Genomic DNA, 14,034 nt, shown 5'->3' on the forward strand with positions numbered 1-14,034 from the left:
GACCAGGTGTCTTTCCTCTAACAAAAACTGCAACCTATCAACCCTTTACTTCGCTACTCTTCCACGAGTGAATCAAGTGTTTCTGGAACATGCCCCTTCAATAAATCCTGGTTTTATCTGCCTGTAACCATAACGTAGTAGTAAAATAGTTGAACAAACAACCAAAGCTTCAGCTTTATAGCTAGCTTTATAAATATTTTCAAATGCTTATTGGTCCCTTAAGACATTTTTGAGGCTCAGGTCAAGTAGACCCAAGGCAGCAAGCTCTGATTTTTAATTTCCTTTCCATCTACAAAACTGTCCTGGCTTGGCCAAAGAGGTTAAACCACGAGAGCTGTCTGGCTCTGGAAGAGCTTCCCAGTCAAAGGACCATTGTGAAAAAGTGAACTTTAATAAGTTAAAGGAGAATAACCATACAAATACAATCTCTAAAACTAACTCACGCCAGTTTTATTAAGTACTGCTATAGCTGTGATCGCCTAGTGATATACAGAATGTAATATTTTTACTAGACTAATAGAGATAAAGGAAAAAAAAAAAAGCTTTTAAAGCTCTAACTCTGAAACAGTCAGGAAATTTCAGGCTATGCGTAGGCCGGAAATAACTGTTCTGAGTTTAGTCAAGTTTGTTAATTACAGAGAAAAGAGTAATTAGCACCTGTAGAGCAGACGAACTGCACTGGTAGGGAGGAGCTGGTAGGACCACCAGCCCTTGTAGGGCTGCAGGGTGGGCGAGAGCTCTCAGCTCCGAGACAGCAAGAACCGAGATGAGAAGAAAACAGCAGCATGTCATAAAAACCAACATCTCCACCAAGTCTGTGCTTTGTAATGCCCAACAGAACCATGGATGGTGATTTGTGGGCTTGGCTTCTGGAGATACTTCACAGGTCTGTAACACAGAAAAATGGTAGCGATAGCTTTGCAAAAACCACGCTCTCCAAGCAGCATGCTTCTCTTGCAGATTGTCCCACTGACAAAAGTCTTCATGCTGAACCCAGCACAACAGCTACGGGGCTTTGTTTCTTTCAGATCCCAGGAAGGACTGCTATGTCTGAAAGTATATCTATTTTTTTAAAAAATATAATCTATTTCAGTTGTTCCAATATAAGCTGTTACTTTCCTTGACAAACATTGCTTCATCTGCATTGTACACAAACAGCCGGAAGATAAGCCCCTGACATACTGTTTGCTGAAACACGTATAGCTTTCCAGGGAAAGGGAAAAAGAGTGGGGCAGGGGGGGACACGGTTGATTTTGCTGCAAATGGTGTTTCAAAAGAAATGGGGTGGAGGGGGTGAGCGAACAAGAATTCCTGCACCCAAAAACACAGCTCATGCCCCAACAGCAAAGCTACAGAAGGCAAAAAAAGCTTTGCACAGAGAAATTGTCCAAAAAGAAAACTGCGTAACACAAGTCAGTGAGTGGAGAAATACGGAAGCTGGGGGGAAATTCTTCAAGAGGAGTCATTACAGCACAGGAGTTAAGAGCACGGCATAGCTAAGACCCACAGAGCTCTGCAGCCGTGTTTAATGTCAGTCCCCCAAAAAATGCGAGCAGCCTAGCAGTTGACACTTGAGCATGTCAGTAATTCTCCACGTAACGCTTGGCCTCCTTTCGGTGCCCTGTGAAGCTGGGAACCATCTCAACAGCAGCATTTTTCTGCCTTTGAATATGCTGAGCAGAAAGAAAAGCTGCTTCTATTGTGGGGAGAAAAAAAAAAAAAGTGGGGAGGAAATCCTGATTATGGTTAAAAGCTAGGGTGGAAATGAGAGAGACCCAAATAGCTGGGTGCAGGCATTGCAGGAAACAAGTGGTTTGTTTCAGGGCAGGCTCCTCTGTGCTTGCACTCTGCTTTGAGATGACGCCGGGGCAATAGCAAACCCCAGGGAGGGAATCCCAGTGGGGTCCCCAGCTTGAGCAAAGCACACAGCCAGTCTCAGCAAGGGGAAGAGAGCAGCAGCATCCCTCGGCTTTCCTTGCTGAATTGCCATCGCTACCTGCAAACTACAACGATTTCACCCCCTCCCTCCCTCAACAAGAAAGCACATCGGCCAGGGCAGTGGGTTTTAATCTGCTCAGCAGGCTCCTGAGGGCTAAGAAAGGTGACTTAGAGGAAAAGCAAGGGAATACATCCCACATGGCCACAAGGGGATGAAACCCTCCCCTGATAAATAGCTGGGGGTCTGTAGTGGGAAAGAGGATGGAAAAAATAAATCACTGCAGTTATTTAAATTAGGAGTTGGACTTGGCTACAGCTAAATAAGGGCAGAAGAGGTAGAACCTGCATCAGGATTTGAATTCTGGCTGCTTCCAAGCCGAGCGCATAAAGATGCTGAGAGTTAGATCTGAAGCAGCTTTTCGTTTCGCTGCAACTGCATAGAGTTGTGAGGGGCTTGGGGTGGGGGTGTCAGGGGGCGTCACATTCAGTGTATCTTGTTTCCCTTTTGTTTTGCAAAGGCGTATGTTCCTTAAGTTTGAACAGCAGCAGCCTAGCCACTTAGGAAAAAAGAGATAAAAGCAGCTTTTGAGTAGCGAATAAAGCAGGCTGCAGGGAAAAATTCAGCGTGAGCCTTTTTTTTTTTTCCCCATTCTTATACAACACATGGGAAACCTGGGGAGGGATTTGGCTTGCAGCCTAAGACCTCTAAATGTAGGTGTCTACATGGGGTTTGAGTGAACTGCCACTATAGTCAATGAGGGCTCAAAAAGATGCGCAACGTAGGCATGTGGTGCCATTTGAGATAGATTTATTTTCGGTTTCTGGCACCTGTATGGGGCTGGCAGATAATACAGCATCCACAGGCTCTTCCGAAAGGGGAGACGTGGGGCCAAGGGGCACCTTCACACATCTGGGCAGCCAAACTGAGCCCGACCACACCGGGATCCTAAATCATCTGGGTCACACGTAAACGCCTACGCAGAAATGCCGAAACGTAGGTGTCCCGATCTGCAAGGTGATTCCCACCCCGAGGTCACCTGCAAGGAAGCTCACAGGCTGATTAGTTGAGATAGACAGTGACATTTATAAGGGCCCTGGAGACACTCGCTGCTTAGATCTTACTTGTGATGTTATGGATCACTAGGTATTAATTGAAACATCTGTTAAACACAAAATCAAGGTTGGAGCCTTGAATAAACATCTTTTTAAAAGATACCCTATAGATTTCAGATTTACAAAGGAGACACAAAGTATTGATGTTTTCCCTTCCGGAAAAGAATTGTATTTAAATTGATTTTTTTCCCTTTCTTCTTGATGAGGTGCAATTTCACAGCGATGAACCACTGGGGAGCTCACACTGAGCTTCACAACTCAAGTAGGAACAGCCCTGAGCCAGCTGTAAAAGGGAAGAGAGGATCATGAGGACAGCAGCTCAGCAAACACGGAGCTGGCACCTCCATATTCAATTCCTCTGGTCTCCTCCTAACTTTAAATCAATGCAACTCAAGAAAGCCAAGTTGTGAGGTCCTGAAGAGTTTATCCAACCAGCATCACCAAGTCCATTGCCCATCCCGCTAGTGAAATGCATCAGAAAAAATTCCTGAATTAGAAAACTCTCCTGATTAATTTCTAATACCTGAATTTGAATTGAAACAACAGAAGTGTAAATCTCCCAGCAGTTCAAACACCAAAATGGATGGTTAGTGATTGCCCTGGGGGTAAGAAATCCACCTAATGTGACTAATGGAGGAGTTTAAGGCTGTTAACATCCACTGTTTCAGTTGACTGGAAGAGTGACTTTGTTAACGTAAACCACATCAGGGTCTCCAGAATTCAAGCACAGCTCAGAAGCTAAAATAGGTCTTTAAGTCCAGGAAATACTCTGTACATATATAAGTTAGTGCTGTAGATAAAATCTGGCACAATAAAACGCCAGCAAAGCAGCACTAATGTGTGCTTTCCAGCCGAGAGCAGCCCACAGCACACATCCCGGTGTCCCTGAATTCACTTTGCAAACCAACCACCTAAGAACTGCTGGACTTAATCCTGATGTCACCTACTCTAACTTTGTAGCAGGGCTGTGTTCGCTCCGGGGCATCGCATCTGCACGGCTGACGGAGGAGTGGGGTATGAGTGTTGGAGGCAAGGACCGTAACAGCAAAGAAATATTGTGCCTGCTTCCGCCTCTTACCCCTACCTGCTGGCTTCCCGCAGGTCAAGCCGTGCTCACACAGGCTATTTATACTTGTGTGGATTGGCAATTATTAATCATAATTGCTTGTGCTATTATATCTCTTTCCTCATCAGGGTTTGTGCATGAGCCTAAGTAGTTTAAAAGTGATTTGTAGCAAAGCTAATAGCCAGCAGATGCTTCTAGTCAAACTGAAGTTTGGGGACAGAACATCTTGGCGCTATTAACAACATCCTTATCAGAAGGAAACTTTGTACGTCTATTAACATCTCCACATGCCTTTAAGTGCTCTAAAAAGCCAAAGCTGGAGAAGTCTGGTATTGCCCCATTCAACAAACAGAAGGGCTGTGTAAGGACTTAAGGAACATCCAGCCACTGGCGGCTGCAGGGAGCCCACCTGCATCTCAGACCTTCCCCAAGGCACTTCCTAGTGAATGAACTCTTCCTGCACTACAGGCCTGGTAATGTGAAAGGTAAAGCTCGTGCCCGGAGAGATGAATCATCCCAGAGAGATCCCTGGTGGTCAGGCACAAGGCCAAGCAAGCTGCAGGTTGCTCCAAAAGGGAACGGTGACAAGAAGAGCGCTCAGCTGGTGAACGGCCTTCCCGAGCCACGCACGGGACCTCCTTGACATGGTGTTGGCTGGGTTAGCTCTGGACGGAGGCCAATCTGATAGCCGGCATCACTTCCCTTCCTCTCTCAGACAGAGAAACCAAGGGTCCAGTCCTGCTTCCACTGCAGCCCTCTGGGAGCTCATTTCCAGAGGCACAGACGCTCCCTGCCTTGGCTGGATTCCCACCCGAGCGGAGCTCGTGATTTCTGGAGAACGTCCGGGAGCCCGGAGGGGAGGGAGCAGCAAAACACCGAGTGCTCAGCACTCCCTGAGGGAAACCTGAGAACAGGGGGACAAACCAGTGCCATGGCACAGGCAGGCTCAGCAAGTCTCATGGAGGGGGCTGGAGCGCCTGTCTGTCCATCTGTCTGGCCGCCCAGCCGCGCTCTCCAACCCACCTGCTGGCCCAGAGCTCCAGGCCTTCTCCAGCTTCTCCAGGCATCTCTGACCCACACATTTGGATCGCAGCTGGGGATTTTTCCTGGCTGCGTTTCCTAGATTTTGGTCCTCTCATGGGATTTTTCTTGTCTTTCTAATACAGACGGGGGAAAGTTGTTGAGACCGGAGAGCAGGGTTGTGTTCATCACACATCCCTTTCCAGGCACCAGCACACACCTACATCCCCTGCGCCACCACGACACAGCAGTGACCTTACAGTGCCACACGGAGAGCAGAACGGGACCTGACATGCTCATAAAACCAAGCTAAGCCCTGCTCCTCATCCAAACTGGAGTAACAACATTTTCTTTGTGCAGATAATTAGACTCCTTTCCTGCCTCTGAGCCACCGATCCCATGCAGGTGTGACAAACCACCTCCTGGTGCACTCAGATCTGGCTGTACAGGGACAATTGATGCTGAGCAGGGAGATATTCTTCCTGACCCTTTTCTTCTTCTACAACAAGGATTTATGTCTACAAGCTAGCCCAAATACCTGGTAACCTCCCAGTCCTACAAAGTCAGCAGATGATGTGGCAAGCAGAAGACTGATTTTCATGAGATACCAGTCTTTCCAGTTGCTTCTGCTGGAGGCCATCCGGTAAAAGGAAAATGCCATTTTTTTTTCCCCCTGAAAATTGTACAGGCTATCCCTTAAGGAGACAAGGTACAGTACAGCCCATGCAGTGACACATGCAGCGACACACCAAGGACATGGCTGAGTCACAGGCTGAGCAGACGTAGCCTGAAGGGCTTTGGGGCAGCTACAACACACCACAGAGCAACATTGCCTGGCTCAGCATCCCAAACCTTCCCAAATCCATTTTTCTTTAGGTCTCATTCTTTCTTCTTTTCCAAGACTCAGGAAAGCTGAAACACCTCCTTCATGGCCAGTCCCATCCCCTACTTGTGTGCCAGTTGTCCGTCTGTAAAACTACCAGCGCACCTTACTGCTCTGCATCCACCAAGCACTGTGACCACCGCCCTCGGGGTGAGAAGAGCCATCCACGGCTCATCTGCACCACTATGAAAGGGCAAAACCAAGACCTGAAAGTAGCAGCAGCATCCCAAGCCCTCCCCAGCCAGACTTCCCACGAAGCAGAACAGACCCTGCCCTGCATTTGTATTCGGCGTGGCCCTCCGGCTGTCACACCAGCTGACAGTGCAGCGGGGAGGGAGTTTGAACCAGAGTATTTTTAGAGCACTGTAAAAAAAGGAGAAAAAGGAAGCAACATATACATCCACACCCGAATTAACAAGCCAGACAGCTTTCTCTGTCCATGGTCCCATCTGCTTTCTGATGCTGGATATTTGGCAGCTATCCCTTCTCTTTAAAAAACACTGGGAAGGACTCACCCCCTTTTACAACACATTGTGGTCCCCCTTGTGTCTGCTTCTCCAGAGCTTCCCTGCTGGGGACCGACCCCAGCTGCAGGAGGGTGTGAAGATTGCGGTGTGAACCCCCCCACGGGTGGGCTGCAGCACCACGCTGCTTAAACAGCCTTAAATATTCCACGTAGACTTTTTTTTTCCCCATCAGACACTGTAGTTTTGCCTATTTTGCTCTTTTGCCTTGTTATGCCCTAAATGAGAGCTTCTTAAAAATGTGTATTGCTGAAAATATACACTCTGAAAACTTCCAGTGTTACACAGAGACAACGAGACTTTTGGAGTTACCCAGAAGTAACTGGGCACCTGGTGCTCTTTGAATGGTGGCTTTGAATGAATAAATAAATGCATTTATACATAGATAAATGTTAATAAATCACAAAACCTAGATGTATTACTGGGTTTGTGACAAGGCCTTTTTGAAACATGTAATTTCATTGCTAAATGAACTTTTTGTAGGATGCAGGAGTTAGGTTACAGGATTCTAGTGAGTACCTTGCCTCTTCACCAAAACACGGATTATTTTGGTTTAAGTGTATTTATCTCAATTATCAGATTCTCAGTCAATGGCAGATGAAAGAGATGCAGATATGGCTGAAGCAGCTGTCCTATGAACTTAAATTTAGCTATTTTTTTTTAGAACAATCCTGTTTCTAGCATTTACATTTAAGCTGTTGAAGGACCAGATCCGAGTTTTTTATTCCTTCATGTACACTTCATGGCAGCAGCAGAACAAAACTCTTGAAGAAAAGCATGAATTACCCAGCGGGGCAAACTTGGCTACTCCCATATCTTGCAGTCTGAAGGCACGTGGAACCCACCAAGTCCTTCATATTGTCCACCTCCCATTTACTAGACACAAACATCTCCAGTTTGTTGCTCTCTGGGACAGATTAGCATAATCACAGCCCTGAACAGGCTAACCAATCCAACAGAACCCTATAGGGACTATTCTGGATTAACACTGCATTGCACACCTGGCCTCCCAAATTTAGCACTTTTTGCCCAAGTGTTAAACTTGACTGTTGCAGGAGGCAGGACTCTGGTGAGCATGGCTTGAACCACAGCAAATAAAATGTACCTAATTTCCTTTTTCCACATCTGTAAATCATGGAAGGCCAAGGTGAAAGTTTACAACAGCAATTAGAAGTCACAGGGCCACCACAGTTTTATAGCAGTGAACTTCTCAATCAGCCAATTGTTCTCGTTCAAAGTTTTTCCAATGACACACCAATAAAAGTTATCACAATAAACTACACGAGAAGACTTTGCTGAGCGATCGTTGATCCCACAGCCTTGTTACAATCACAGAGCTGCTTCTGCTTTAAAAGTGCGCACTGATTCCCAGGCTCAAGCTGAGAAACAAAAACAACAGGGATTTTCTCTGGCATCTGACACCTCAGCATTAGTCACCTCGCAGATACACGGAGATAAGGAGCTCGTAAAATCTCTCTAACCCTCTAGAACAAACCAGGTGCCAGGAATGTTCAAAAGAACGACAAAGCCACCGCAGCCAACGGTTCCACTAAACTGAGGCAAGGAAGTGAGATAAAGTACAAAACAAGAAAGTCCTACAAAGGTGGAAAAGGGACCAGAGCTGGCCTTTGGGCTGCACTGATGCTGCTCGCCATCATCCCAAAGCTTTGTGGGTCTGCGCTCATTGATAGGAGCAAGCGCACTGCCTTAAGGGCCTGATCCTGCCAACGCTTGCATGTCAAACTTCAGCAGACCGCACGACTGATCTGCAGGATCCGGCTCCAAAGGACCTCTTCATGCCAACAGCGTTTAAAGAAATGGGATTTTTGCCATGGGCTTCAGTGGAAGCGGGAGCTGGAGCAGCTCCAGCAGCTGGTGGGAGCGCTGCCCCCTTCTCACTTCCCCAGCTCGAGCCCCGGCCGTGAACTATTTTGGATTTTCCCTAAGGCAAAATCTGTAGAATTCCTGGAACTAATTGCCTAGCCTTTATTTATTTATTTATTTATTTATTTTTATACTTTAATCCATTTTCCCAGCCTGTTCTTCCACAAAGAAGAGTCTTTGGTGATGCAGGTGGTTGGGTAGCACGTGCTGACAGCCAAAAAAAAATTGAAATTAGTCCATTTGTCTTGTTTCCTAAGGGGCAAGAGGAGAAGAAAGGGGACACAAGTGATGCAGTCCCAGAGCTGGGTAACTTCCCACTCTCTGGGTTGCTCTGCCTCTGCCTGCTGCGGACCAGAGCAGCTTTGGGCGAACCGCTGTCACCAGCCGAGCGAGTAGAAGCAGCCTGCAGCCAAGTAGCGAAGGCACAACCCAGCTCCTGGGGGCAACCTCACCCAACCCAACAGTGTGCCGGGGAGGCAATCACATCCTTCAGAGGAAGGAAATGTGTGGGAAAGGATTAGAAGTAAGAGGGAAACTCAGCCACAGCCAGCTCCCCATCTCCTCCCCCTGCAGCTCACCGAATTAAAATGAACAGTCTCCTTAAAAATCAGACACTGCGAGGCTCAAGCTGACAGATGAGAGCTTCGGTGAGATGTTCAACATCTGACCCCGTGCCTGAACTGTTTGCACAGACAATTAGCTTTTGCGTGCACACGTGTGTGTGTGTGAGCGCCAGGCACAGGAGAAACAAGCCCGTTCGCTAATTCTCCAGTGTGCTACCAGCTGCCTGCGGCGGCGATGGAAACAGCAGTGCCCCGCTCAGGGACCTGCAAACGTGGGAATTGTAAGCAGGGGACACAACAGCCAGAAAACCCATCCTTTGCTCCCACATTCTGCTCGTCTCAAACATTGCATCCACATGAGGTTTGGGTGGCAGAGAGCAGCGCTTCACTCAACTTCTCCTGGTGGCTGATCTCTGTGCTGGAGCCGCCTGCCCTGCTGCCCCCTGTCCCCCCTAAATATTTCAGCCCGCTGCTCCCAGGGCCGGGGGAGTTTTGCACAGAAGGGTGCAGAAAGCTCCCGGACGGGAACCAAACTGAAAGCCAGGCTGCAAGGCTGGATGGCAACGAAACCGAGAGCCAGTCCTGATAGAAAACGCCGAGAACCCAAAGCGAGTCCCTCCGGCTCCCGCGATCCTCTCACTCTTGAAGAGGAAGCAGAGCTTGAAAAACAATTAATTAATTAACCGATTACTATTGCACGGACTATGCAGGGAAAGGGAAACCCAGCGCCTTTAACCACCGCCGCTTCCAAAGTTGCCCAAAGTTTGCCCAAAGCAAAACCCCTTCGCCAAACCCCCTCCGAAGGAGCGGACAGCGGGGCACTGCCGGCCCCGTGGCCCCGAGCCGGGGACACTCACCGCGGAGAGGAGGCAGCTGAGCACCACGACGCGCAGCCCCGCGCACCCCATCCTGCCCGGCTCCGGGCGGTGCGCGCAAGGCGCAGCGCTGCGCTCCCGGCGCTCACCCGGCAGCCGCGCATCCAGGGAGGGACGGGAGGAGGAGGAGGAGGAGGAGGAGGAGGAGGAGGAGGAGGAAGAGGAGGAGGCGGCACCGGCCGACGCGCCCCCTCCGCGCCTCTCCGCCCCCCGCCCGCCCCAGGTGCCCGCGGCCCCGCTGCGCTTCCCACGGTGTCCCCTCCCTCCTCCTGCTGCCCCCCTTCTTCTCTCTTTTTTCCACCTGCCCCCCTTCTTTTTTACCCCTTCTGCCTTCTTCCTTTTAATCTTTTTCCCTTCTTTTGCCTGCTCTTCCCCCCCCCCCCCCGCTTTTCTTTCCCTCCTGTTTTTCCTTCTTTCCCATTCCTTTCTCTGTTTCCCCTTTCCTTTTTACCTCCTCTTCTTCCCTGTTGCTTTTCTCCTCTGGTTCTTCCATTCTTTCTCTCTCCCTCCTTTCACTTTTCCTCTTTTTCCTCTTTTCCCCCTTTTACACGTTTCATTCCTTCCCTCCCTCCCCGCTTTTTTTTCTGCTTTTCACTGTTTCCCCTTTTCTCTCTTTTCCCCCTTTTCCCCCCACTGTCCCTGTATTTCATTCCCCCTTTTCCATTTTATCTCTGTTTTTCCTCCTTTTCACCCATTTTCCCATTTCCACACCTCTTCTAATTTTAAATCCTCTTCACCCTTCCCCTCCCTTTTCTTCTCCCCTTTCCCCCTTTTTTATTTTTCTCTTTTTTCCCCTTCTTTCATTTTTAATTCCTTTCAATTCTTCCCTTCTCACCATTCTTTTCTTTTCCTTTTTTTTTTTTTTTTTTCTTTTCTGTTTCTATTTTTTTTCCTTAACTCATTGCAATGGGATGGAGAGAAGCTGAGGCAGAGGAGATCAGCAGAGCTTGAATTTTACTTTTCACCCACCAGCTGGTGCAGTCACTATGGGATTCCTCCAGCCCTGGAGCAAGAAGCTTGCACACCAATGACCAGCTGCACATAAGCATCTCCCTCTTCAGGAAGCCAGGAGCTCCCTTGTAGATTAACCTTCCAGGCAGCTTCCCCAACAGCTTGCTGGGGTCTGTCCTGAAGGCACTGAGGAGGGTGCTGAGGCATGGCCTTGGCACAGGGACAGTGGTTAGAGCTGGCAGGGCTGCAGATGGTGCAGATGTTGCCATGAGGTCTGCGAGGGGGTCGAGTGGTGCTGGGGGAGCAACCCAACACTGCTGGGAAGGGGCAGTCGGAAGCATTTGGCTTCCTCCGAAGCAGCTGCTGGCTTGGGAGGGCTGCATGGACAGCCAAAGTGTGCAAATCCCAGCCCAATGCAGTCAATCTGTGTGCCCGCTCTCTGCCCTTCTCTCCGTAAAAAAGAGAGAAAAGTTCCTAGATGCCTGTCAGTGGCACGACGTTTCTGGAGTTGTGATTCTGAAGGACAGCTCAAGGCCAAATTTACCTGTATTTTAGATGTAAATGTAAAAAACCCTCCCCTCTCCCACACAGCGTGGAAGGTTTCATTTCAAACCAAGGGCAACGCTCTTTTTGACTTGGAAGAAAACACAGGTATAGGCTTGCTTTAGCATGAAAACCCAAACAAGTCCGATAAATAAAGGTGACAGCAAGAAAAACGATATTCTTGTCTCTCTTCTCTCCCCAGTACTGCTAGATTTTCAAGCTCAGATGGGCAGATTTATTGTCTTGCTATATACAGTCTCTAGCTCTCATTAGCAAATCATTAAAGCATTCACTTCTTGAAGTTAACGTGTAAAAGGTAGGAAAACCAGTTTAGCATTTTTTCCCCTTTTACTCTCTTTGGAGAGATCTGTGCTTTTATGGATATTTGGAGGACATTTTTTCCCCATTCTTTTGCATTTGGTACGAATAAAAACAGGCTTGTATCTTGTTTGCCTTCATAGGACTGATGGTGGCTTATAATTGCCAGTGTAAAAAGAGGGACGAGATGCTAATTGCATCAATTAGTTGCACAACGATTTGAACACACAACAAAGCTATTTAAAACTCCATTCTGATTGTAAAATGACAAGGGAACAGCCGATTAGCTGGTCACTGCATCTCGCAGCTAATAATAGCCACTTTATATTTGCTTCTTTCAGTTATTATGTGGCCTGAATGCGTTCAAGTAGCCTGCTGGAGGCAGATTTCCCTGGGTGGGGGGTGGGGGGGTGGGGGGGGTGGGGAGATGGAAGAAAGTAGTGGTAGATGTTGGTCTTCAGCTCCTTTGCAGAGAGGGAGCCTGAGTGTTTTGTCTCTTGTGACAGTGATTTTACAAGAGAAGTCTTGACTACTTTTGAGCAGCATGTTTTGTATCTTTGACATACCTTTGGCACCCCGTTTGCTCTCTTCTGTACCTCTTCTTGTCCCCACATGTCCTTTTTGGGGCAGAGGAGGGAGCCAGAACCATTCAAAGTCTTGGTGGATGGTGGTTTTATGCAACAGCATAGTAATGGCCAAGGTTTAAACCTTTATTTTTTTTTGCCTTGGCTGGAGACAGGAACATGTCTAAGTCTTAAGCTGATGATTTTCCTGATCAATTATAATACCAAGATGCATTTCCCCCATGACGTAACTCTATTATGAGGTCATCTCCATGTAAATCTCCCTGTAAATCAAATTAGGTCGGTGCTTGTCCCACTGTGTTTGCATTTAACATATTTCTGTGGAAGGTTTTACAAGGCTTCAGGACCGTGTTGTGAGGTTAGGAAGGTAGTAGCTGCTTGGTATTGAATGGTCTTTTTGCAAATAGGTTGATGTAGCAGACTAGAAGGCTTTTTTTTTTTTTTTTTTTTTCCATCTCAGTCATGAACAATTCAGGAAAGTCTTGATCCAACTCCTTCTCACACCAGCAGCAGCACAGTTAACTTCTGTGACCACTGGCTTGGGCTAGTGCATCTTCTCTGTGGCTGCCTTACCTCATTTCTGTTATTTAGTCCCCCTCCGAAAATGCAATTAACATCTGAGCTGAGGCATCCATCATAAAAAGACTTATCTTTCTGGACATTGCTTGGGAAAATGCCATACAAATGTAAGAGATGTTGGTGGAGGCTAATAGCAGCGATAAATAAATGCAACTGGGGTGTTTCCTGCCTGTATATTTTTCCTCTCTGCCCCTGGCAATCAACAATACAAAGACTATTAACAGTAGTGTCTGAAAGGACAACATTTTAGAGCTGATTCATGCAGCAGTTTGCTGAAGGCTGGATTTGCTGTTCTGTGCCCTTGGGGTTATGTTCCCCATTTAGCTTTCTCTCCAAACCCAACACAGTGCATCTGTTCTGCTTTCCACTTTGTGAATTTGTTTAAATAAAGTAATAGCATCACATTCCATAAACGAACTGCGAAATATATTTCCATGTATTATTTGCATTGGGATTAGAGGCAGGAAAATATTCAGCGTGTCGTTATTCAAACACAACAATTATATCCACCTTTATTATTTGCAAAATGAAGCATTAACTATTGGTGGCTTCATGTGTTTTAAGTCTCCTGATCAGTCAGTAGGGGAAAGCTTTCAGGCCTGGTGGATCAAAGTTTTTTTTGTATTCAAGTTTCTATTCTTTTGTAGGCCTCCCCTGATTCATTATTAATGCATTATACCAGGCCACCAGTTGGTCTAACCAGCATCTCTCCATTCCTATGCAGAGAGATCTCCCAATTTACTCCAAATATTTATTTGGTTCCATCTCCTACTCCAATATTATAATGAATATATGCATTTAGCAGCCTGTTTTTGAAATTAATTTCTGTTGTCTGTGCACCCATTTCTGCCAAGAAATGCAGGTGTCCACAGAGGGACTGATCAGCTCCAGTAGGACATCTTGTCTGCAAACCTGCTGGAACCCTTAGCCAATGTTCCTTTCCAAGTCTTCAGCTGCAACAAGAGAGGTCTTAATACCCTTCTTATATCAGAGCAAAATCCAGTCCGCAGAGCAACACCACAAATGGAGAATGTGAAATATTTCATTCCTCAATTTATTAATGAAATTTGGCAGGGACTTTATTTAAATTTAAGCAGCTTCAGTGAAAAGGTGTTGGATATTAAATGATACTTCAGGAGAAAAGAAAAAAAAAAGCAGCCTGAGCCAATGGTTATTAGTTGAAAACAGCAAAA

The 14,034-nt window shown here is 47.0% G+C and overlaps 1 protein-coding gene across 1 annotated transcript in view; it reads right to left on the reverse strand.

The window, feature by feature from the left end:
- The window catches only part of VIPR1 (vasoactive intestinal peptide receptor 1), a 112,680-nt gene extending 102,704 nt beyond the window's left edge, over positions 1-9,976 (reverse strand). Inside the window, exon 1 of the mRNA XM_040549730.1 lies at positions 9,849-9,976. Coding sequence (XP_040405664.1) covers positions 9,849-9,899 — 51 coding nt within the window. The 5' untranslated portion in view covers positions 9,900-9,976. The remainder of the gene's footprint in view (positions 1-9,848) is intronic.
- Between the last annotated feature and the right edge of the window lie 4,058 nt (positions 9,977-14,034).

Source organism: Cygnus olor, chromosome 2 (assembly GCF_009769625.2).
Source record: "Cygnus olor isolate bCygOlo1 chromosome 2, bCygOlo1.pri.v2, whole genome shotgun sequence".
Lineage (NCBI taxonomy): Eukaryota > Metazoa > Chordata > Aves > Anseriformes > Anatidae > Cygnus > Cygnus olor.